Raw genomic sequence first — 23401 nt, 5'->3', positions numbered from 1 at the left:
AGGTGGTGGGAGGGATAAATTAGGAGTTTGGAATTAGCAGGTACACGGTACTGTGTGTATATAAAACAGGTAAACAACAAGGACTTACTGTTTAGCACAGGGAACTATATTCGGTGTCCTGTAATAAGCTATAACAGAAAAGAGTCCAAAAAGAGAATATAGATGTATGCATATACGTGTGTGACCGAGTCACCGTGCTGTGCACTGTGCTGTACACCTGGAACCAGCAGTGTTGCAAGTCAGCTACACTTCAGTGAAGAAGTGTCAGCAGGGGCGCGACCTGGAGATGAAGCAGCCGCGTCCAGAGCGGGCGCCCTCCAGCTGCGAAGACTGCCCTGCGCTTCTCCACCCGCCTCCCGCAGAGCTCGTGCTGGGGGCAGCCCCTTCCGGACGCTATGAAATGCGCATATCTGGTGGGCACAGCTGCGTGGGGACTGTGGACGGGAGCAGACTTTCATCTCGCCGACACCCCAACTTTGTCTCAGGGTGTCGTCCTGCGAGGCCCCCGTGTGTTGTGGTGTCGTGAGCGCCGTGTGCAGTGATCGTGTCCTGCTTTAACTGTGCTCCGTCCTTTCTCCACAGAGCTTTTGTGCTGCATTGCACCAGGAACTCAAAGAATACTACCGATTACTCTCTGTTTTACATTCCCAGGTAAATACCTTATTTTTAATTTCTTCAGGATTTGAAGTGTTAGGAAATGCCACTATACAGAATTTTTAAGTTTCTTCATACATTACTTTTAAAAGATAAAAATCTGGTAATCCTGTTGGGAAGGTTTGGATATCTGTAAAGTTTCAGTGTGTCCTAGAGCCAGTTCATTGCTAATTTTCAGGGTCCTGTCTGCCATTGAAACAGACCTCCTTTGTAGCTTGAAGGAACTGTCGCTGTCTCAGAGGGACCTTCTGTTTCATTTTTATGCGGATAATCCTTTCCCCGTGTCTGCTTCACATGGATTAAGACATGCTTGGCCTGTTTGGTGACCTGTACTTACACATTCTGTCTTTCCTGTTTTTCAGCTACAGTTAGAAGATGATCAGGGTGTGAATTTGGGCCTTGAGAGTAGCTTAACGCTCCGGCGTCTCCTGGTTTGGACGTACGACCCCAAGATAAGACTGAAGACCCTGGCGGCCCTGGTGGACCACTGCCAAGGTCATTTTGCTTTATTTCAAAGCAGGTTTTAGGGAATGTCACCGAGGTTTATTTTTGTGCCTGCCCTTTTCTATGCTTAACAGCCAGAAGGATGCTGATTAAATACAAATTAATAGACATGAAATTATAGGGGAGAATAACCAGCTGCCCTGCACAGCCCAGTGTTTATGCTTTGGAGGCTCAGGACTTCGTTGAGGGGAAGGGGGCGGGGTCTAGTTTTCAGAGATTTCGCCTTTTCCTGTGGCCCACGGTGTTCCAGCTGCTTATCTCTGTTCCTCTTTTGTCTTTCAATTAGCAGCCTCTCCTAGTGCTTCACTCCCCCCAGGTTCTGGCCCACGTCTGGCTGGGCTCAGCAGCTGCGTCACGAGTTCCCTTGTTTGCGCGTCTGGGTGGGGCCTCCCCTGGGCTCTCGGCCTGTGTTTCTAGTTGCTTCTCAGCATCTTTCTCACTGTGTGTGCTCCCTTGGCCAGGAAGCCCTTTGTCTCTCCTCACCAGCCCCCACATCTCACCTGGCCCTCCCACCCCGAGGGGGCAGGGACCCCCAGTGCCCTGCCCCCTCGGGGTGGGAGGGCCAGGTGAGATGTGGGGGCTGGTGAGGAGAGACAAAGGGCTTCCTGGCCAAGGGAGCACACACAGTGAGAAAGATGCTGAGAAGCAACTAGAAACACAGGCCGAGAGCCCAGGGGAGGCCCCACCCAGACGCGCAAACAAGGGAACTCGTGACGCAGCTGCTGAGCCCAGCCAGACGTGGGCCAGAACCTGGGGGGAGTGAAGCACTAGGAGAGGCTGCTAATTGAAAGACAAAAGAGGAACAGAGATAAGCAGCTGGAACACCGTGGGCCACAGGAAAAGGCGAAATCTCTGAAAACTAGACCCCGCCCCCTTCCCCTCAACGAAGTCCTGAGCCTCCAAAGCATAAACACTGGGCTGTGCAGGGCAGCTGGTTATTCTCCCCTATAATTTCATGTCTATTAATTTGTATTTAATCAGCATCCTTCTGGCTGTTAAGCATAGAAAAGGGCAGGCACAAAAATAAACCTCGGTGACATTCCCTAAAACCTGCTTTGAAATAAAGCAAAATGACCTTGGCAGTGGTCCACCAGGGCCGCCAGGGTCTTCAGTCTTATCTTGGGGTCGTACGTCCAAACCAGGAGACGCCGGAGCGTTAAGCTACTCTCAAGGCCCAAATTCACACCCTGATCATCTTCTAACTGTAGCTGAAAAACAGGAAAGACAGAATGTGTAAGTACAGGTCACCAAACAGGCCAAGCATGTCTTAATCCATGTGAAGCAGACACGGGGAAAGGATTATCCGCATAAAAATGAAACAGAAGGTCCCTCTGAGACAGCGACAGTTCCTTCAAGCTACAAAGGAGGTCTGTTTCAATGGCAGACAGGACCCTGAAAATTAGCAATGAACTGGCTCTAGGACACACTGAAACTTTACAGATATCCAAACCTTCCCAACAGGATTACCAGATTTTTATCTTTTAAAAGTAATGTATGAAGAAACTTAAAAATTCTGTATAGTGGCATTTCCTAACACTTCAAATCCTGAAGAAATTAAAAATAAGGTATTTACCTGGGAATGTAAAACAGAGAGTAATCGGTAGTATTCTTTGAGTTCCTGGTGCAATGCAGCACAAAAGCTCTGTGGAGAAAGGACGGAGCACAGTTAAAGCAGGACACGATCACTGCACACGGCGCTCACGACACCACAACACACGGGGGCCTCGCAGGACGACACCCTGAGACAAAGTTGGGGTGTCGGCGAGATGAAAGTCTGCTCCCGTCCACAGTCCCCACGCAGCTGTGCCCACCAGATATGCGCATTTCATAGCGTCCGGAAGGGGCTGCCCCCAGCACGAGCTCTGCGGGAGGCGGGTGGAGAAGCGCAGGGCAGTCTTCGCAGCTGGAGGGCGCCCGCTCTGGACGCGGCTGCTTCATCTCCAGGTCGCGCCCCTGCTGACACTTCTTCACTGAAGTGTAGCTGACTTGCAACACTGCTGGTTCCAGGTGTACAGCACAGTGCACAGCACGGTGACTCGGTCACACACGTATATGCATACATCTATATTCTCTTTTTGGACTCTTTTCTGTTATAGCTTATTACAGGACACCGAATATAGTTCCCTGTGCTAAACAGTAAGTCCTTGTTGTTTACCTGTTTTATATACACACAGTACCGTGTACCTGCTAATTCCAAACTCCTAATTTATCCCTCCCACCACCTTCCCTTTGGTAACCATGAGTATGTTCTCCACGCCCGTGAGGAGCCCGCCTGCCCTTTGCAGGTTCCGTCACAGGCTCTCCTCCTGCACGGCCCTAGGCTTACGCCCAGCGTTCATTCCAGAGTAACGCGAGTATGTGAAGATCCTTCTGATACCTTTTCAGAATTTAAGATTGAGAAGGTACAAGGCAGTTTTTAATAATGCGGATGGTACAACTCCCCTCACCAAAATGGGGGGAACTGGCATGGAGTTGCCAATTTAAAAATATCACTACTGAAGAACATTAGAGAACATAAAAGAAACATTAAGTGTCTATCAACAGATGACTAGATAAAGAAGATGTGGTATGGGGGTGTGTGTGTGCGTACATACACATACACACACACACACACACACACACATCTGCGATGGAATATTACTCAGCTGTAAAAAAGAATGAAATCATGCCACTTGCAGAAGCATGGATGGACCTAGAGATTACCATACAAAGTGAAGTAAGTCAGACCAAGACAAATACCATATGATACCACTTCAATGCGGAATCTAAAAATAATACAAATGAACCTATTTACAAAACAGAAACAGACTCACAGACATAGAAAACAAACGTATGGTTACCAAAGGAGAAAGGGAGGGAAGGGAGGGAGGGATAAACTGGGAGTATGGGATTAACAGATGCACAATACTATAGTAAAATAGATAAATAGGAATTTACTGTATAGCACAGGCAACGATATTCAATATTTGTAACTACAATGGAAGGTAATAAAAATACATACATATATACATATATACGTATAACCAAATCACTCTGATATACACCTGAAACACAACACTGTAAATCAACTATCCTTCAATTAAAAAAAGGTTTTTTGAATTGAGAGAATCAAGTCAAAGGGAAAATACACTAAAATATGTAAAGTGACTCAAACATGGTCAGTGTTCCTAAGTATTCATTAAACATTTTAAAAAATCGCTATATTTGATTATCTTTGTCACTATCCACTACGTTTTCTCTTTTCTTGAGTTGACCGTGACTGACACAGTCCATTTTCAAACCTTCTTTATGTAAAAAGAACCCTCTTCAGAATGACTTTCTTATAAGATTCTAAGGAGATTAAGCATTTCCCAAGGTGACTGTCACCCCAAAACCCCACGTAACAAAGAACATACCTGGCCTACAAGTCCAAATGAACGGTCTAAGCTCCTCTGGTCAGTGTATTTTCTGATTTTATTATGTAACCATCCCAACTCAGCAAGTCTGACTGTCGTATCCCTCAAAGATTTATTTAGGTTTGCCTAAAAAGTAAATATATCCAGAGTTTAAAATAAAAAAATTTTTAACACTAGGATTTTAATTATTATCATTGTTTTAACCATTTGTACTTTTAAAATTCTTAGGCTTCAACATAAGAAACTTAAAGATAACGAATACACCATCACTAAAGTGAGAGCAGTGAGACTCTAGGGAACAAAAAGCATCACAGAGCAGGCAGGGAAGTAAGACACCTCTGAACAAGTGTTAGGCTTGGGTCCCACCGCCCCAGGAGGGACTGGCCGGGGTGCCGGCGTGGCAGGGACAGTCTGTGACATCAGTGGCCTCGTGACTCGGCTAAGAGTCGCAAAAGGACAGAGGGTCAACAAGAAGGGCTGTGGGCAAGGCAGGTTCTGGAAGACAGAAGCAAAGATGCCAGGATACCTGGCCGTCAGGTAACTCGGGCACCACCGCCACAGGAGGATAGGGGGCCACGCGCTGAGGATCAAACCAGGGCGCAAACCAGGGTTCCGTGGTGCAGACTGACCAGGACTCCCGAATCTGCACGCCAGCCCTCGTGACCCTAGCACTGCCTCACAAACCAACCGTGCCTGCTGCTCCTGATGCCATCTGTCTTGACTTCTGAACACTTCAGATGGGATTTCAGTGACCGTACCTTTCCCTCCACTTTGTAACAGTTGTCAGCGTTGCTCAGCTTGACATTTCTGCCATCTATGCCCTGGAAGACGTACAGAATATCTCTGACTAGGGCTGCCTCGGCAACTTCCACGGCACCTGTAACACGGTTTTTACAAGGTGAAATAAATCGCACAACACAATTCGCTCCAGGTGATATATTTGCAACCAGAACAAAATTTAAAAACTAAATAAATGAGTTTAAGATGAGAAAGAATATGAAGTTATAAGAAAAAAGGATTTTCTGAAAATGACATGGAGGTCATATAATTTCTCTTCCGAAAGTCTTTTAAAAAGGCAAAGCAATATGTGGGAGTTTAATATATGATCAAGGAGCAGCACAAATCAATCACAAAAGGATGGATAATTACTTCATACGATGTTTAGAAAACTGGCTACACAGCAAGCACGCAAACCTGGTTCCATCTCCATCACCATGACGAAAGGAGTTAACACAGCAGAAAGGGATCTATGATTTCCACAAACCTTGGAACAAAAGCTAACTCAGAATTTAGGTATTACCCAATGTCATGACAAGAGGCAAAGCCCACAGACCCAAGGTCTCAGTGGGAGGAGACACAGTCAGAGCCCAGCAGGGTCAGGCTCCCACTCCAGGGCTGCAGTCAGTTGTGGCAATAATGGTCTGTAAATATGAGACTGCAGCAAACCGGGCCTATCGTCACTGGGGAAGGGAGAGCAGACCCAGGAAAGCACTCGGCAAGGACCTGAGGAGTGGGCGGCTCTGGGGAGGCACCGTCAGGGTGACAGGGTGACAAAGCCAGCCTGGAGGACTGAGGCTCCTGAACCCCGTCACGAGAACGAGAAACCAGGCCAAGGTTGTGAGCGTTTAAAACAAGGGGTGCATCCCTACTCACCACCTGCATCCCCTTCTCTCCGTGGCCTCGTCACGTTGCGAGAAACAGCACTGGGGACACCTTTCGAGGTAGTGGTTTGTAAAGAAGGCTGGTTTGCAGTTAAAGTCCACGCAAGACGTGAGCCCAGCTGCTGTCGAAGACAATCTCCCACGCCCGGAGCTGGGTGAGACTGTCTGAAAGAGGAAGGCACCGTCTGTGTCTTCAAATGCCCGGCTCTTCACGGAGGATGCTGAGACAGCCGAAGACACACTGCTTGAGTTGCTATACTGAGTGACTTAATCCTGAGAACCTGAGACGCCCGAGCGGCCACACCACCACCGTGCCCCCGTGTCCCAGCGACGACGCCCAAGGCCTCCTGGGCTCCCGCAGTGGCTCTCAGGCTCTCCCTGCCACCTCCACAGACTTCTCAACACACAAGTCACAACCTACTGGACTTTTCTTTACAAATACATAACACACCACCCAGCTAAAACCACTTTGAGATCCACTACTGGTTTTACCCTGAAAGTTAACATCTTTCATCCAGTCGACATTCGTTGAGTTAAAAAAATCCGAAACACTGTCCCCCTTCCATCCTCCCTGTCCCTCTGTCTTCACAGCACTTGATATGAAAAGAAATATCGTAATCTGCAATTAGTTTTAAAATTGCGCAAACATAAAATACAAGGCAAAGGCACAACCAAGGTCAAGACAGCTTCTAGTAATTTGGAGAACGTGTCAAAGCTGCTCCCTGAAGACGTAGGAAGCTGACAGCTGATTTCCAATGACATGTTTTGACAACCGCAACAAAAATAGCGCTTCCTGGGACTGCAAAATGCAGAAATGAGGACCTCAGGGGCACTACTGCTTCCAAGTGGTGAGCTCTGGTTTTAACTGGTCGAGTAAGAGAGGAAAGAAAAACCTGAAATGGCCCTGACTTCTCCCTATTTTTGACGGGGGGGGGAAAAGTCATCAACAACACTAAATTAAAACTATGTTTCTGAATAGTCCTAAAATTAAGAAAAAATTCTAAAAGACCACTTCAGTTCAAAGTTCTCTATACAGCTTTTTTTATATCATGAAACTAATTATTTCAAGTACTTATTTTAAGGGTGAAAATAAGAACATCTGTTTATTCTTTTAGCCAGAATATGAGTTTAAGATTAAATTGTGGGATGTATTGTGCTGTCTTTCTAAAATACTAGCCTCCATTTATTCCACATGTGTGGTACACACATTCTATCTTCTGATAACTTTAACAAAATTTGATTAAGTCGCACAATGACTTATAACTGTATTGCGCTCACGTGGAAAACATCATTTGATAGTAAATGCTTGGTCTCTGTTCTCCTAGAAAAATATCCACTTTTTGATATTTTAAAGCATAGTCTGCTTTAATGTGATTTCTAGGAATGTGTATGGAAAAACATACAGGGGAGCAAAGTTCCAAGTCCATTCCGGCACTGGCACTTGCTTTATTCTCAGCCATGAGCTCTGTGTGTAACCAGATGTGACAGCACGTTGATGTAAAAGCTGTAAGGTGCCACACTCCTCAGTCTGAAGACCTCAGCACTTGAGGATGAGACAGCTTTATCTTACGTTCCTGACGTTTTAAATAACTGAGGAAGAGAACAGCACACCCATGAAGGGGACAACGTGCACTGAGAGACGCACGAGAGCCCAGCAAGAGCCTGGCGCTCAGTTACGGCCAGAGAAGGCTCTGCACGCCGTCGCGTGAGCGGGCCCCCTGCTAATGGGCCTGTGCCTTAACAGGCGGGAGTCGGCCCAAACCCTTCATAGTCAGCTAGGACTAAATGCGGGAAGAGCTCCCATCTGAAATGGAGGGAGTGCTTGGAAGGGAACATCCCAGATAAAGCACCTCAGACCCGGCGCCTAGAACATCCCTGGCACGTACGAGGCTCTGGAGGTAGTTTCGGTGAAGACAAAATGGCTGACTAAAGGCCGAGCACCCCCCCGCTCCTACTGTGTGAGGACTCCCGCGCAAGCTGGGTTACCCCGGAAGGAGAGGCTGAGGCGTCGGGGTCGGGCCGCTGAGGGCACACACGCCGATGCTGCTGACGCCACTGCTGCCCAGGCTGCCAGAGCTCTGGGCCGGCTGCACGCTGCGGTCCTGGTAGTTCAGGGGCAGGGTCTGAGGCCTGGCATAGTAGTAGGGCGTGGAGTGAGCATCTCGGGGTAGCGCTTGAGCAAACAACGTGGCATAGCTAGAAACCTGAAAATAAAAGGTGTCACGAATATGGGTATGAAATTACAGAATGCTTTCCCACACCAGCAAAGATAATTTACATTCAGACTTTGGTTCTATTTTTGTAACTGGATTTTGTGCAGGCAGACCTCAGAGATATTGTGGGTTCAGTTCCAGACCACCGCAATAAAATGAGTAGTGAAACAAAGCAAGTCACAGGAATTTTCAGGCTTCCCAGTGCATATAATAGTTATGTGTACACTATACTGTAGCCTATTGAGTATGCAATAGCATTATGTCTAAAAAGCAATATACACACCTTAATTTAAAAATACCTTATTGCTTAAAAATGCTAACCATCGTCTGACAATGTAAAGTTGCCACACACCTTCAACTTGTAAAAAATGCAGTATCTGCGAAGCACAATAAAACGAGATGTGCCTGTATTTATTAAACGATAAATCAGTTATTATAGTTTTGAAATATGCCTGAACTGATAAAGTTCTGGAAAGTTTTCTGAATCTCAAAACTCCCACATGGTCTGAAAACTAAACACTCAGAAACCAAGCAAACTGAAACTCAAATAATTACTCAAATATTTTTAAAAGTCTGGCATTACTATGTGATGAAAGAATGCTCATTACTCAGACTAAGGCTTTAAAGGTAAATATGACTCTTTCACCCACATTCTTCAACTCTCTAAACACTCAAATTTCTGTGGTCGAGCATCTTATTACACCAGACTCTCTGGGACTCCGGGCGGCAGCCCAGTAGCTCTTTCAAACACCACATGGGTCAAAAACTGAACCCACTGACAACAAACTTTTCATGGTAAAAGAGTAATTAATGCTCATCATGATATCTGAAAACCCAAGAAAACCCGAAAAGGTCTTCTAACCCAAAGAATAATGAGGCTGCGCTAATATTAACAACTTCACACAATAAAAATCTGGAAACTGATAGCTTATGCTCTACTTAACCAGACATTGTTATATTTGAAGTAAGAACATGATTCTCAGAAACATCTTAAGGAAACACAGCATAGTGACTAAAAATGCCCTTAAAAACAAAACAAAAACAAAGAAAGAAAGAAAGAAAAAGAAATCTCTTGACCCTCATGACAGCCCAGAAAACTATACAAAATTTTTTTGCTTTTCTCCTACTATTTTCTTAAGTATGGAAGCCAATTCCTATCAAAATTTGGTATAACTGTCCCAGCAAAAGAAACTGTGCTTTAAAAAGGCATTGAGCTGTGAAAATAGAGCCTCTCACCTTGTTAGGCTGCTTGCGTGGATCTTCACTAAGGCTTAGCAAGAGGTAGAGAACTGACCATTTATTTTTCAAAACTCCCTGTTTAGAAAGAAAACATTAAAAGAACTTTGTACTAGTTCCCAATTTTATCTTCCTCTCTCCTAAACTACCCTTACTTCCAAATTAGAAAAGCATTTTAAAATTCACCTAGTAACATCAAACCTAAGTTTGTCGATTTTTCAGGCACTACCATGGTATTATCCATGAGAAGGCAAGAGAATGTTCTCAAGAGATCAAGACCCTTGGAACCTTTAACCCCCTGAAATCTAACTCCAAAGTCCCAACGCGAACATTTTTTCAATTACCCTATTCCTGTCTAACGGTATTTCCTCCCTGAAATAATTCTTATAATAACCAACTTCCCAAACACAGTGATTATAAGAATAATGCCATCACAAAATGTGTGAATGCTTTCCCCGCCTTAAGTCCAATTTAAGCCATTAAAAAAAGAGTATTAGGAAAAAAGAAAATAATTCCAAAGTATAAGACGTAGGTCTCAGCATCATGCATTCTTGGGAAACTCAAGGTTCTGAAGCACTTAGATGTCAGGATAACTATCCCTAGGTTTCTATGTAAGGTAATCATAATGATTTCATTAATTTCCAAACACGTAACACTCCCCCCAATTCACAACCGTTAACAGCAAGCAGCCCGCCCTCGATACGTTTTATCCCAAATTTACAGCACATTCCACTCTATTCCTGTATTCCTACCTTTCCTATGCATAGGCTAGAAACTATAAATACTTTATTCACAAAACAAATTATGGGACGGTTACTCACGTTGCACAAGGCCTTCATTATATGTATAAAATATTCCTAGAAAGTTTCTTTAAAGAATAAGCTCATTCCGGGTATTTAACTGATTCACACAGAATTTTTCAGAAACAGCAAACTCCCCAGCTGGGACAACAGCAAGGAAGAAAGAGGCCAGCCCTGACTGAGGCCTCAGCCCAGTGGTAAGCAGACGTTCAGGCAAATACACTTTGGTATCATGAACTGCCCTTCCAGACACAGGAGGATGGCTCACTGGTCCAGGCTCACGAAAGGACCCCTCAAGGAGACGTGCGTCTCTCAGAAACAGAGACGTGTGCCCCTGCAGCGCGGCAGGAGGGGCTCACTCTTCCCTACCCTGCCTGTTCCAGGGGAAGCCAACCAGAAGCAAGGGAGCCTAGGGGCTGCGATCCACACCCGTCAGCCCCCCAGAGCCCGAAGCAGCAGAAGGGGGCAGAGAACAGAGCTGGTGGGACCACCAGAATCAACAACTCCAGCACACACGTTTCAGGTGATTCTAAACCACTTCAGACCCTGTTGTCTTAGACTTTGAAACTGAAAGGACCTCAATTCAGACATAAATCAAACGCTGTGCACACCCTGAATTCTAAATGTGGAAGCACTCATCAGGGCCCCGTAAGCTCTAGAGGAGCATCGGAGCAAGCGCTGCCCGCAGTTACTTCGAGCGGCGCGCCCCAGCCCGGGGGCGGCCCCGCCCCCCCCCCCCCGCCGCCCGCAGCCCCTCCTGGTCTTCAGCTCTGCCCCGCCAGCCTCGGTCCAGCTTCTAGCCCAGGACACCCTGCCCTCACCTCTGCTCCCTGACTCCCGCCTGGGGTCTAAGGACACAATGGCAAAAGGCAAAGGGCCCCTCGGACCTGCCCTGGTGCCCACGGGCACACTGCTGGAAGGCCCTGCCGGGCGGGAGGGAGGACAAAACACCGACCACGGCTGTGGTTCCAAAGAAGCAAACATTTCAGCAACAAGAAGGGACGGGCCCCGCCGCTCGCTAACGTCTTCCACCACGCTTCAGCCTCCAGCCCTAGGAAGCCGGCTACTATGTAAAACATCACCGCTTTAGGAATAAGCATTTGGTGTTCCAAACTGAACTGTGGGAAACAGCCATTTAAATTAGAAACGCCTTAAATATGTTGTCACCTAATGGCCAGTGTTAACAGACATAACAGCTCTTACTGATGAAATCTCCCTTTGGGGATCTCAGGAAGGCTAATAAGCACTTCGGGAATGTGACATCTGATAAGCAGATCTTGGTAATTTTCAATGCATAAGTGAAGTTGTTTTTAAAAATAGAGAAAGATTAAGAAAACCAAATAATATAGCAGTTTGAAACTATCTGCCTGGAAACGACTGTACAAAAAAAGGTTCCTCTTTTTTTTTTTTTTGGATTTTATAATTTAATGTTAGATTATATTCATATTGAAAGGTTTTCTTTTTAAATCATATCTCTTGCAAGGTCAACTTCATAAATATCATCAAAGATGGAAAAACATACTTAAAGCAGTGAATCCAAGTAAATCCAATTGAATTAAGGAATCAAAATGGTCAGCAAATAAGGTTAGGCTTCTTTTTAGGGGTACAACAGACGAACAAAGAGGAAGACTTGAAAGAACCACGAGTTCTACTACTGGCAGCATCAGGCACTGCTCCGTGATTTCACCATCGTGAGACTAACCCAGTATTTGTTGAGCAAAGCAGTAAACTTCTCAGGATTTCACTTTCTTCTCTGTAAGAGAAGGGAGACGGCTACCAAGCTGTCCAGCTTCCTTTATAGTCTGAATCACAAAAATCTCCCCCTAGGATTCGGTTAGTTTACTGGAGTAAAGGCCAGCAGAGTCTTTCATAAAAATAACAGGTTAGACAAACCACTCACATGCAAGTATCAACATCCAAGCACAAAATGTTCAAATCAGTTTTTTATTTATTTACTGTGACAGTAATTTACTGTAATTTATTCACAGTAACAGCAGGAATTGCACCTGATGAACAATGAGATGCACCAACAAGCTAAGCCTCTGCTGTCGTGTGTAGACACGTCAAAGCTTCTGCTGATGTGCTTCCTCCCAGGGACGTAACTAAGGCTTCAGTGACATGCTCACTGCCCAGCGAGTCTGATCGCTTTCTCACTGTAGCTTCATTCATCTTTATAAGCAATTTCACATTCAACCCAGCTAGAACCTACTTCTAACACCGAACGTCTTTGAAAAGCAAACACCATCTAGAGTTGAAAGCCACTACGCAACACAGAGAAGGTGACCACGTGCTCCCAGCCACACTAACTGCCTCGCCAACGGCAGAGCAGCTTTCAGACACGTGCGTGATACCTGTGAGTGAAGTTTCCTGTGGAGTTCTGAAAATAATGCAGCATCTGCTTCTCTTCTCTGTCGGGTAACTGGAAAGTCAGAAAATGAGCATGTTAATGACACACATCAAAGTTTATTCTTATGATACTATTTCACCATTCACAGTAATGGATAACTGACGTCTGCAACGAATCTTGAGCTTAAGAATCAAAATAACCAGGCAACGTCACTTCAGCTCCATAAATTTCGTCAGGTCACTGGATCTGAGATTTGTAAAATACGGACAAAATTAGGCTGGAATCAAAGAGTTTATGTGAAAATTAGCTAAAGTAACAGAAATGATGGGATTTTTTAGATCTTATCTATAAATAGTAACAAACGGCCCAGTGAGGCAAAGTACCCCGAGTTCAGCTAGTTAATAAAGGCCACCTGGAGGGAGGGATGGGAAGTGAAAACATCTTTGGGATCCTAACTGCAAAAGGCAATAACAAAGAAGTACCCCATTCATGACAGTGTGACTTAAAACCACACCTTCTAAGCATTTTTGTTAATATGTAGGCAATGCTTCATCTTGCTTTGGTGTAAGATATGATAGTCAGTTACTGTTTCAAAATCGAAATCAAAACAGCTAAGGGGCTAGTCTTCACCCAGGAATTCGTTCCGTGCCTGCGTGTCCCCAGGGCTCACAGCCACAGCACATTCCCTAGAAGCCAAGGAAACCAACGAGAAGCTCGCTGTCCGCTCGGCTCCGTGAAGGAGGACGTGGGCCTAGGAGGAGACGCTCACCCACATCCACCATGCTGCGCGCACCACCTGTGCACAGCTGCCTCTCAGAGGAATCCCATTACAGCAGAGAGAAAAGCACCACCCTCAGAAGCTGGCTTACAGGAATCTCTGCGTCTATTTACCCCAGCGTAGCAGGACTGCTTTCTTAAAATCTCATCAGCCAAGCTCACTTAGTTTAAATGTTCGAATTCTTCTCTAGAAAGACAATGACTGACTTGACAGCCAGTACCTTTTCATATTCATCACCTAGGAAAGGGTCCCCGTATCATGTACTGACCGTATGGCCCAGCATGTCTCGTATGGACATACCAGAGGCCGCTTCATCCTAATCAAAGCTGTACCTCCAAGTCTTCCTGTGCAGAACGGTAAAGCTCTCTTTAAAATGCATTATTACAAAATGCGTTCAACAAAATGAATGCAGTTAAAAATTCAATATAATTTACTTTTACATGTTATTTCTACAGAATGGGACTAATGCTAACTCAGATATAAAAGTCACAGGACAATAAAATATAGTAAATGATACTAATAAAAATGAACACAGAATATTCACCCCCAAAATGATGTTTTATCTAATAGACTGCTAAATAAAGCAAAACAAGCCTTGAGTTACAATGTACCTCACTTACCAATGTGAAAAATGAAGACACCAATAGGTGTGAAATTTTGTCACACACGAGTTTTGCAATTTGTGCCAATATAAAACATACTAGCATTTTATATAAAATGGCAAGTTAACATTTTTGTGCTATTCCAGAGGGCAGAGCTACCATAACTCAGCTAATCTAATTTACCAAAAACAATCACCAAATTTCAAAAATATTAAAATGTAAAAACTAAGTCTAAAAATGAATGAAAGATGACAGACCACTGGTGACCACTCCATGCACCATCGCTGACACCTCAACCACAGCTGGGCCACGTCAGGGCTAGGGACTCGGGCTGAGGGCCCAGGAGCAGCCGCGGACACCATTTCAAAGGTACAGAGACTACACAGAACAATAAACTGCACACGGTTACAGTTTTCTTCTTAAAACAGGATCCTTCAGGACCCACTCAACAACATGGCTGCCAGTCCTGTAACTCTGAGGACAAACTATCTTCAGCTACTCCAAGTATGTGTAGTGCTCTCACCAGCGGGCCTGGATCTGTACATCCATAAAGGGCATGGTCTGTTAAATGCAGTACCTAGTAGTTGGGGTTCTCACTAATAATCTAAAATGTAACAATCACCAGGGATCAAGAAGTGAGTACAATGTTCTCAGGCTCAGTTTTACAGACAAGAAAGGAAAAGAAGCCTCTACAGCATGCTAAGTAGTCCATCCCCCACCTTACACAGTACCTACATGCCAGGTAACCCCCAGATCTGAATCATCCCAGTCCTGTGCTGCTCACCGAGCCTCCCCCAGACCAAGCCGCTCACACGCCAGGGTCTCAACCCTACCCCCGGCTGCCACACCACCCAGCTCCGGTACCCAGCTCTGAAACAGGACATCCACCCAGAGCCCTGGCCAAAGAGTTAATAATGCAACAGCTGAGGTGGGAAACGGTGCCATGAGGAACTACCTCTGAGAAGGTGGCATTACCACTTGCGACAGCCCGTTTCACCTGGGCGGCTTGAGAGCCGGGCCTGCAGGGAGAACGCACCTGCTTTCTTAGGTGCCAGGCTGCTGCTTAGGTGGCTGGGGCCAGGCTCTTGAGTCTGGAGAACTGTGAGAAAAGGGGACCCAGCCCCTGGGGAATAACCACCCTCCGACCGGGACACAGGCAGCTCTCACAGGTGGGCCCTGGTGCTCAGAGCCCCTCCCTCAGATGCTGCTGGGATGCACAGTCGGACAACCATTCCTAACCGGGGGCTAATATGTGGACAGCTTCCTTCTCTAAGGTAACAAACACTGTGTATGAAAGCTTTCAGGATCATCTCAGAATTAAAGCATTCAACAGTAAAAAGCTCTAAAGTGCTGCAAGTTAGCTCACTGAATTGTTTCAACTGCCACGGTAATACCCTCTGGTATCTGGTCAAAGGGTGCATAAGAGTAAATACCTCACGAATCACAAGATAGGCAGCAAGTTATATGAAGTCCTTTTATCTTTCTCACATTCTTAACCCAGATTATGTTGTTATAATAGTATTTAAAACAACCCCCTTCCACTATGTTCTTATCCTTATTTTTAATATATATTTTTATATATTTGTAATAGTACCTATAACTAAAATGTGCTTGGGAACTACATATATACATACACATACAAAGAAATACATACATATATAAAGAGATATACAAGTATGTGTGTGTGTGTGTGTGTGTATAAACTTAAGCTTTGACAAGTTTAAGAATGCAATACATGATAACACTTAAGAAAAATACATACGTTCTTTCTTGATTTTTTCAGCTACTAGAAATTCATCTCTTTCAACAGTTGGGGCAAAGTTGCTGCCAATAACTCGCACAGCATACTGGAACTGCTGGGCCACATCGGCTGAAAGGTAAATAAAAGGACGCAAGTTATCACCATCACGTTACGTTGTGATCCCCTGAAGCTTCCAGTTCAACACAGTGCACTGGGCATGTGCATCTACCGTCCACCTTCCCCAGGGCTTGAACTGAGAGGACAGAGAGCCACAAGGAGGCAGAATGAACGACTAAATGAGCAGAATGACAGTTTTAAACACAAAGTGAGGGAGACAGCAACAGAAAGTCTGACAACTCCTAGGAGACAGAAAACAGACTGGACTGATAAACAAATAAGGGAGCAGGAAAAGTGCCAGCCCAAACCATGGCACCTGCTCAGCAGAGCCTACAAGGAGCGCCAGGGCTCACGTGCACACACACACCAGGAGTGGCCGCAAGCAACCAAAATGGGCAATAAGTTATGAACCATGTGTGCACTCCCAGGTAAAGAGGATGGCTTAAACACAGACATGTGCCTCCATGCCCTTCAAAGACCCCACTAAACTGAGAAAAGGGGATCTTTTTTTCTCTAAGGCATAAACCTACAAGAGCAAAGAAAACAAGGCAGATCAGTAAACCCTGCTGGCTCGACTTCCAAAAGTGTATCCCACTATGATCACTCCATAGCCACTAGCCCATCTCAACAAGTCTCCTGAGTAGCTGGTGACCTACTCTTCCTTTTGCCCCTGGAGTGAATTACCCACACGCAGTCAGACTGATACTGAGGAAGGCCTACAACACTGGGCCCCGTGCCACCTGCCACCTCTCCTGGCCCAGCTCACGACACACCAGCCATGCTCTGCGGTCCTGCTCTTCCTTGAGGACGCCTCACTCACGTCCAGCTGAGAACCCTGACACACCCTCCCCGCCAGCTCCTCAGACCGCCCTCCCACCTCCAGCACACATACACACGCACACACCCACACACACACATGCACACACACGTGCGGAGTCTTCCTTAAACACCACTGCACCACAACACAGAAGGTGAGTATATACATGGGGGAAAGGAGCAAACAAGTAACTCAGACTGTTTCTGTGGAGTCACAGGATTAGAGGGGAGACCTGCTTTCTCATGTTTTCCCACACTTAAAAAATTTTCTACACCAAGTATACATTAATTTTATAAATATTAAGTGTCACTGAACATCACTTATTTAAAAGGAGTGCTTGTATAACTGTTTTATTTATTTATTTATTTTTTATTTTTTTTATTTTTGCGGTACGCGGGCCTCTCACTGCCGTGGCCTCTCCCGTCGCGGAGCACAGGCTCCGGACGCGCAGGCTCAGCGGCCGTGGTTCACGGGCCCAGCCGCTCCGCGGCACGTGGGATCCTCCCGGACCGGGGCACGAACCCGTGTCCCCTGCATCGGCAGGCGGACTCGCAACCACTGCACCACCAGGGAAGGCCCATAACTATTTTAGTAAAAAATTATTTTTAGATTACCATGATCCTGAGTTCTACAAACAACAGTTCGTTAACAACATACTCGAGGACATCACAGAAACATCCCCACTCTAAAAGTTCCGTAAGCTTTTGAATTTTCTCCCACCCAAAATGCAAACCTCCTCAGTACCAGACACACTCTCCTCTTCCTTGCCGGCACACCTTCTCCACACCTCTGTACAGCTGCATCCCTCCCACCTCTGCAGCCACACTGCAGTTTCCCTATCTGCCTGCCAGCCAAATTTCCAGTCTATCTTTCTTGTTGATGATAAAGTATTTGAAAAACCCATCAGCTATTTCTTAAACCAAATCTACCTATCTTGTGCTTCTGGATGCATAGAATCCAGACTATGAAGGAAATTAGCAGAGGCAGTTATTCTTTCTTTAATAATGACTATCACCAAAGATTAAAATGCAAAATATCAAACAATGCCAACTACAAATTTCTCCTTTAACACTCCCAAAACATCATTCAATTTTTAAAGTATACGTAAACTCAATCAGTAATTCAACGAATAATTCCAAAGCACCTACTACATGCCAAACAGTACAGGCCCTAAGAATAGAATAGACAAGAAATAGTGGCTAACAAGGCAGCCTTTGTGAGAATACAAAAAACTGAGGCAAATAATACACAAGGTAATCAGACTGTGACAAGAGCTACTAAGAAATAAGCAGGACATTACGATGGCAAATAACAGGGAAGACTTCATGAAACAGGCTGGCTAAGCAAGGCCTGTCCGAGGAAGTGACCTTTAAGATAGGTAGGAGCCTGCCAGGTGAAAAGCCAGAGAACCAGGTGGAAAGGACACAGTAGTGGGATTCACAGGGCTACTCAGGACACTGTTCCTCAAAGGAGGCCAATGACACTGGATTCTAAAATCCAAATCATCAGAGCCAAACTCACTCCATCAAGAGTCCCAGACAAGGAGGCCCACACGGCAGCTCTGTGATGATCTGGCTTAACCCAAGACTAAAAATAGGAGTATTCAAATTTTGGACCACAAAGTACCAGAGCACTCTCGCCTCCAATCTGCTCTGGGTATGTGCCAGGGGTGGGCGGTTTTCAGGAGCGGGGAAGGGGAGGTACACCCCCCGCCAAGCCTCGCACGACATTTCTTTGAGGAGCAATGGCACCAGTGAATTCAAGGATATGCTGCCTCACGAGTGCCAGAGAGCCGCTGCAGTGCTGCCGACACACACACTTCCAGCCAAGCAGGTGACAGGCCACCCCACAGGAAGGGCCACGGCTTTCCCGCCTCTACTCAGCGGCAGGAGCAGGAATGAGTGAGTTCAAGACAAGAGGCTCCAGGATCAGAGGCCTGGGTTCCCGGCGTGGCCCTGCCAGCCGCAGCCAGAGGACAGCGGGCCGGCTACATCACCTTTCCAGGTCTCAGGGACCTCGGCTCTAAAACGAGGCCACTAGGGACCACTGCCACCTCCCAGAAGGCGCGCAGAGCGTCTGGCACACAGCAAGGACTCAACAAACGTTAGCTACCTTTATTATTATTAACCTGAAAATGTCATTTAAATGTACATTTTGTCTAGCATAGCCATCAAAACTACAACTCAACACAGCACCCCTAGTTTTTAACTTTACGCAAGATAATGGGGTCTTCATCCTGTAGGTTACAGACAGGGAACAAAATCAGCCTTCAACAGATCTGATTAAACTGTTTTCTAGAAATGACCCTCTGGCTGCAGGGTGGGAGAGAAACTGGGAGGAGGTGCAAAGCCAGGGCCGGCGACACCGTGGGACCACAGGATCTCAATCTGACATGCGAAGGCCCAGAGAGCACGCAGGTGTGGGCCCAGGAGGTTTCAGACGGAAGACAGCTGCCTCTGCATCCTGAAAGGGTTATCATCCACACGTTCAGGTAAGAGACAACCACTGAACTTCAAGGTGCACAAAAATAAGCGAGTCCCCAGGAATTACAAAACCTCTACAGGTGTGTGCTTCCCAGAGATTCAGAAAGTGACGGAGGACAAACCGTCGAAGTCGTACGTTTCTGCCTTCCTGCAGCTCTTCTACCTGTGGGCTTGTGCACGTGTGACACTGCTTTCGTAAAGGACAGGCCGACAGGTCAGTAACCTGAACCAGCAATCCCCACCCAAGAAACAGGTCGGAATGACTGTGTTCCAGACGCCAAGCTCCAACAGACACTGCCAGGACCAGTATCTCTGGAGATGGGGCCCACAATATTAGTTGTGAATAAGTGCCACATTTAGAGAATTCAAAATGAAAAGAATACAGTAAAAAGTCTTCCCCCTCCACTACTGTCTGGCCACCAGCTCCTCTCCCCAAAGCAGCCAGTGTCATCAGGTTCTCGTGAGATCACAGATGACTCTGATCACAGCGCTAGTTGAAAAGCAATGCTCTAAACAAAAACAAAAATCATTGCTCTAGTTTGTGGTTCTCAAACTTTTTGGTCTCAAGCCCCCTTTACACTTTTAAGATTGAGGACCCCTAAAAGTTTTTTATTTATGTGGGTTACATCAATCTATACTTACTGTATTAGAAACATAAACCATGATCATTTTTAAATACTAATTCATTTTAAAATAGCAATAATAAACCCATTAAGTACGATTTTCAAATGAAGCCTAAACCTTTAAAATTTCAATATACACATTAATAAACATTGAGTGTACATTTTAACATACACATAATAAGTTTTTTTCCCACATGTTTTGATGTATATTTAATACACATTGATTTTCCCAAGGTAAAAACTACACTTTGTTTGGAACTTCATCAAGAACTCTTCACAATTTTCAAAAATCATAAACCCACAGCAACACCACTTGTGGTCCACAAACCACCAAGACGACATCCTTTCCCTGCCTGCACCATGGCTCACGCTGCCCTCACGTGGCCGTTCCCAGTCAGGGTCATCGTCTGACCTCAGTATGTGGGCTACTGTAGTCCTACCTAAATGTCTGTGCTAAACACTTACCTAACAAAAACTCCTGTATTTCTTCTTAATCTCTAGTTAGAAAGAGGATTACAAAGTATGAAAAGGAATGTGGCCTCTGGCAGAGCTGAAACACTATAACATCAAGTACACTGTTTCCAAAGACAGAAATAATGACTATCCAGAGATATAATAATAAGTTAAATGTTCTCCAGGAGAGGCTCACGGATGTGGAGAGAGAATTATCCTCTCACTGACTGGCACTGTGTGTTTCAAACAAATTCACAAGTGTTATAAGCTGGAAAAGGTGGGAAATAATGGTTATACTAACTTTATAAAAGTGTCAAGCATCATTATAGCTAGGTGCTTTGCTTCTGAAGGTCCCTTGAAGCTAACTACAAATTAAAAAAAAAAAACGTTATGAAAAACTGATTCATATGAAATAAAACAATATATTATAAAAGCATAAGGCCAATTGTTTGTAAGCTCACTAGAAAATGTAGTTCATCAAATGTTCTACTAAGTTAACAGATAAAATACCCACCAGTGAAAAGAAATTTTTTAAAAATCTCAAACACTGTAAAGGCAGCAAGAACACTGCTCCTTTGTTCACTAAGGAAGAATAAATGAAAACAGAACAAGGCAAGCTATTAAAGACATATATTCTTCAGTAAGTAGTAACATAATTTGGAATTATGAATACAACTGTTTGGCAATCCTAGCTGTCCAGAACAGAATAAAGAGAGCATCGTTTTAGTGGATTTTATGATATATTTTACTCTGAGAGGACCCCTCAGGATCTCACAGACAGCTTATTTACTTTTTTTTTCCTTCCAGTTTTATTGAGATATAACTGATATACATCACTGTATAAATTTAAGGTGTACAGGAGCCAATTTACTCTTAATTTAGACACAATTCTACATGGAGAGAGAGGACAGTGCAGGACTTTCTGAAAAGTTTTTCAACCTCCTGGAATGGGTGAAACTAAGTCAATCAAAAGGAGCCTCAAATGTTAAAAAAAAATTTGAGAAACATGATGACACCTCGTAATGAATGAATGGTCTTCAAAGTCTAGTTGTGACAATGGAAACGGATGAATGTGTGGTTTATCCCTGGAGGAAAACTGAGGGCCCACGGGTGTAACGCAAACCCTGATTTTAACATGAGTGAATCATGACCAACAATCTCAGTTCCCTGGTGTCTCCTATGATCAGGAACATGAAATCAGAAAGGCAACTCAGACACACACAGAAGAGCTGGAGATAAAAACAGAAAACAGCCAGGCCCCGCTCTCCTCAAGACCTTGGCACAGGTGTTCCAGGGCCCCTCCCTCACTCCACCCAGGTCTCTGTTTAGGTATCCTCAGCTTTCCCTCAATATCCCTTCACCCTGGGCTTCCCTGGTGGCACAGTGGTTAAGAATCCGCCTGCCAATGCAGGGGACACGGGTTCGATCCCTGGTCCGGGAAGATCCCACATGCCGTGGATCAACTAGGCCCATGTGCCACAACTACTAAGCCTTTGCTCTAGAGCCCACGAGCCACAACTACTGAGCCCACTGAAGCCCGTGAGCCACAACTACTGAGCTTGCACTCTAGAGCCCATGAGCCACAACGATTGAGCCTGCGTGCTGCAACTACTGAAGCCCATGTGCCACAACTACTGAAGCCCGTGCTCTGCAACAAGAGAAGCCACTGCAATGAGAAGCCCGTGCACCGTAACAAAGAGTAGCCCCGCTTGCAGCAATGCAGACCCAACGCAGCCAAAAATAAATTAATTTTAAAAAAAGATTAAATCTAGTCTAATAACTTACAAATTTTTTTAAAAATCCCTTTACCCTACTTTATTTTTCATCACAGCACCACTAAACAACATTATAAGTTTACTGATTTTTTTTAAAAATAAGGAACGTTTCTTCCACTCTAACGATGAAAGAAAATCTTCTTGTTTGTAATTTTTATTTATTTATTTAAATTTTTGGCTGCGCAGCATGGTGTGTGGGATCTTAGTTTCCCCGACCAGGGATCAAACCTGCGCCCCTGCATTGGAAGCATGAGTCTTAACCACTGGACCGCCAGGGAAGCCCCTAAGTTTACTGATTTTATCACATATCCTCCACTAGAATGTAGGATCTATGAGAGGAATTACCTGTCTCTACCTCTGCATCACCAGCACCTAGCACAGTGCCTGGAGGTGGGGGGAGCCCAAAGATTTCTTAGATGAACAAAGAGAAAGAGTGAAACTTCAAAAACTGGAGCAAGAACCGTGTAAAGTCAGTGTCATTTAGCAGACTGACCAAATAAAATTCATCTTTTTGCTCCTAAGACCATCAAATAAATTATGTACGCTAATCATTAAAGGTCAAAATGCAGTCTCAATTCTTTAATTTTGTTTTAAGTCTCCCTGCAAAAACTGCACACTTTCTTTCCCACATTATGGTGCTCAAGGAATAAGTACCCCAGTTGCTTCAATTACCCAAAAGACCCCTTCGTAGTGCATCCCCTCTTCCCCCCTCCCTCCCGCCAAAACAAACATCGAGAGACGACGAACTGTGCCGTATTTTACGGTTCCAGGACTACACAATGGCTTGACCTACTGCACGGGACTGGTCTGGTAGCAGGACGCGCCATGTGAACCCCGCAGAAATGGTTTTACATCAAAAGCAACCAACCCTCAGCCCTTCATCGAAGGAAAACGTGGCAGGTAACCGTCATAGGCACCTTTGCATCATCCTCAAATCCGCTCCTTTGCTAACGTTAAGGGAAAACTGTGTGGCTCCACCACGCGGACCCCCTCCGCGGCGTCGCCCCCGCGCAGTCACGGGCTTGTGACCCGGGCCAGCCCGCCGCGCACTCCATCCGGATAAGCGCGGGAGCGCCCGCCGGGCCCTGCGGCCGGAGGAGGCGGACGCGTGGCGGCTGACCGTCCTCCGGGCTGCACCCCGGCACCGCGCCGGGCAGCGGTGACTCAGCCGCCCCGGGACCGGCCTCCTTCCCCCGCCTAGG

At 45.5% G+C, this 23401-nt stretch overlaps 1 protein-coding gene across 3 annotated transcripts in view; it reads right to left on the bottom strand.

Moving 5' to 3' along the window:
• The window catches only part of TUBGCP3 (tubulin gamma complex component 3), a 73514-nt gene that overhangs the window by 49733 nt on the left and 380 nt on the right, over window positions 1-23401 (bottom strand). For 2 of the 3 annotated variants that reach the window (XM_007466366.1, XM_007466368.1), the window contains exons 2-10: window positions 15953-16060; window positions 12815-12882; window positions 9664-9741; window positions 8201-8418; window positions 6207-6379; window positions 5312-5430; window positions 4554-4679; window positions 2732-2800; window positions 2234-2366 (exon numbers count right to left, since the gene is read on the bottom strand). In XM_007466366.1, coding sequence (XP_007466428.1) covers window positions 2234-2366; window positions 2732-2800; window positions 4554-4679; window positions 5312-5430; window positions 6207-6379; window positions 8201-8418; window positions 9664-9741; window positions 12815-12882; window positions 15953-16060 — 1092 coding nt within the window. Of the gene's footprint in view, window positions 1-2233; window positions 2367-2731; window positions 2801-4553; window positions 4680-5311; window positions 5431-6206; window positions 6380-8200; window positions 8419-9504; window positions 9506-9663; window positions 9742-12814; window positions 12883-15952; window positions 16061-23401 lie in introns of all 3 variants that reach the window. The other variant, XM_007466367.1, reaches the window with a different exon arrangement.

The sequence above is a fragment of the Lipotes vexillifer genome, unplaced genomic scaffold (assembly GCF_000442215.2).
Source record: "Lipotes vexillifer unplaced genomic scaffold, Lipotes_vexillifer_v1.1 scaffold791, whole genome shotgun sequence".
NCBI classification, from domain to species: Eukaryota; Metazoa; Chordata; class Mammalia; order Artiodactyla; family Lipotidae; genus Lipotes; species Lipotes vexillifer.
The sequence above is the reverse complement of the archived record's forward strand: the minus strand, read 5'-3'. Positions and strand labels throughout refer to the sequence as shown.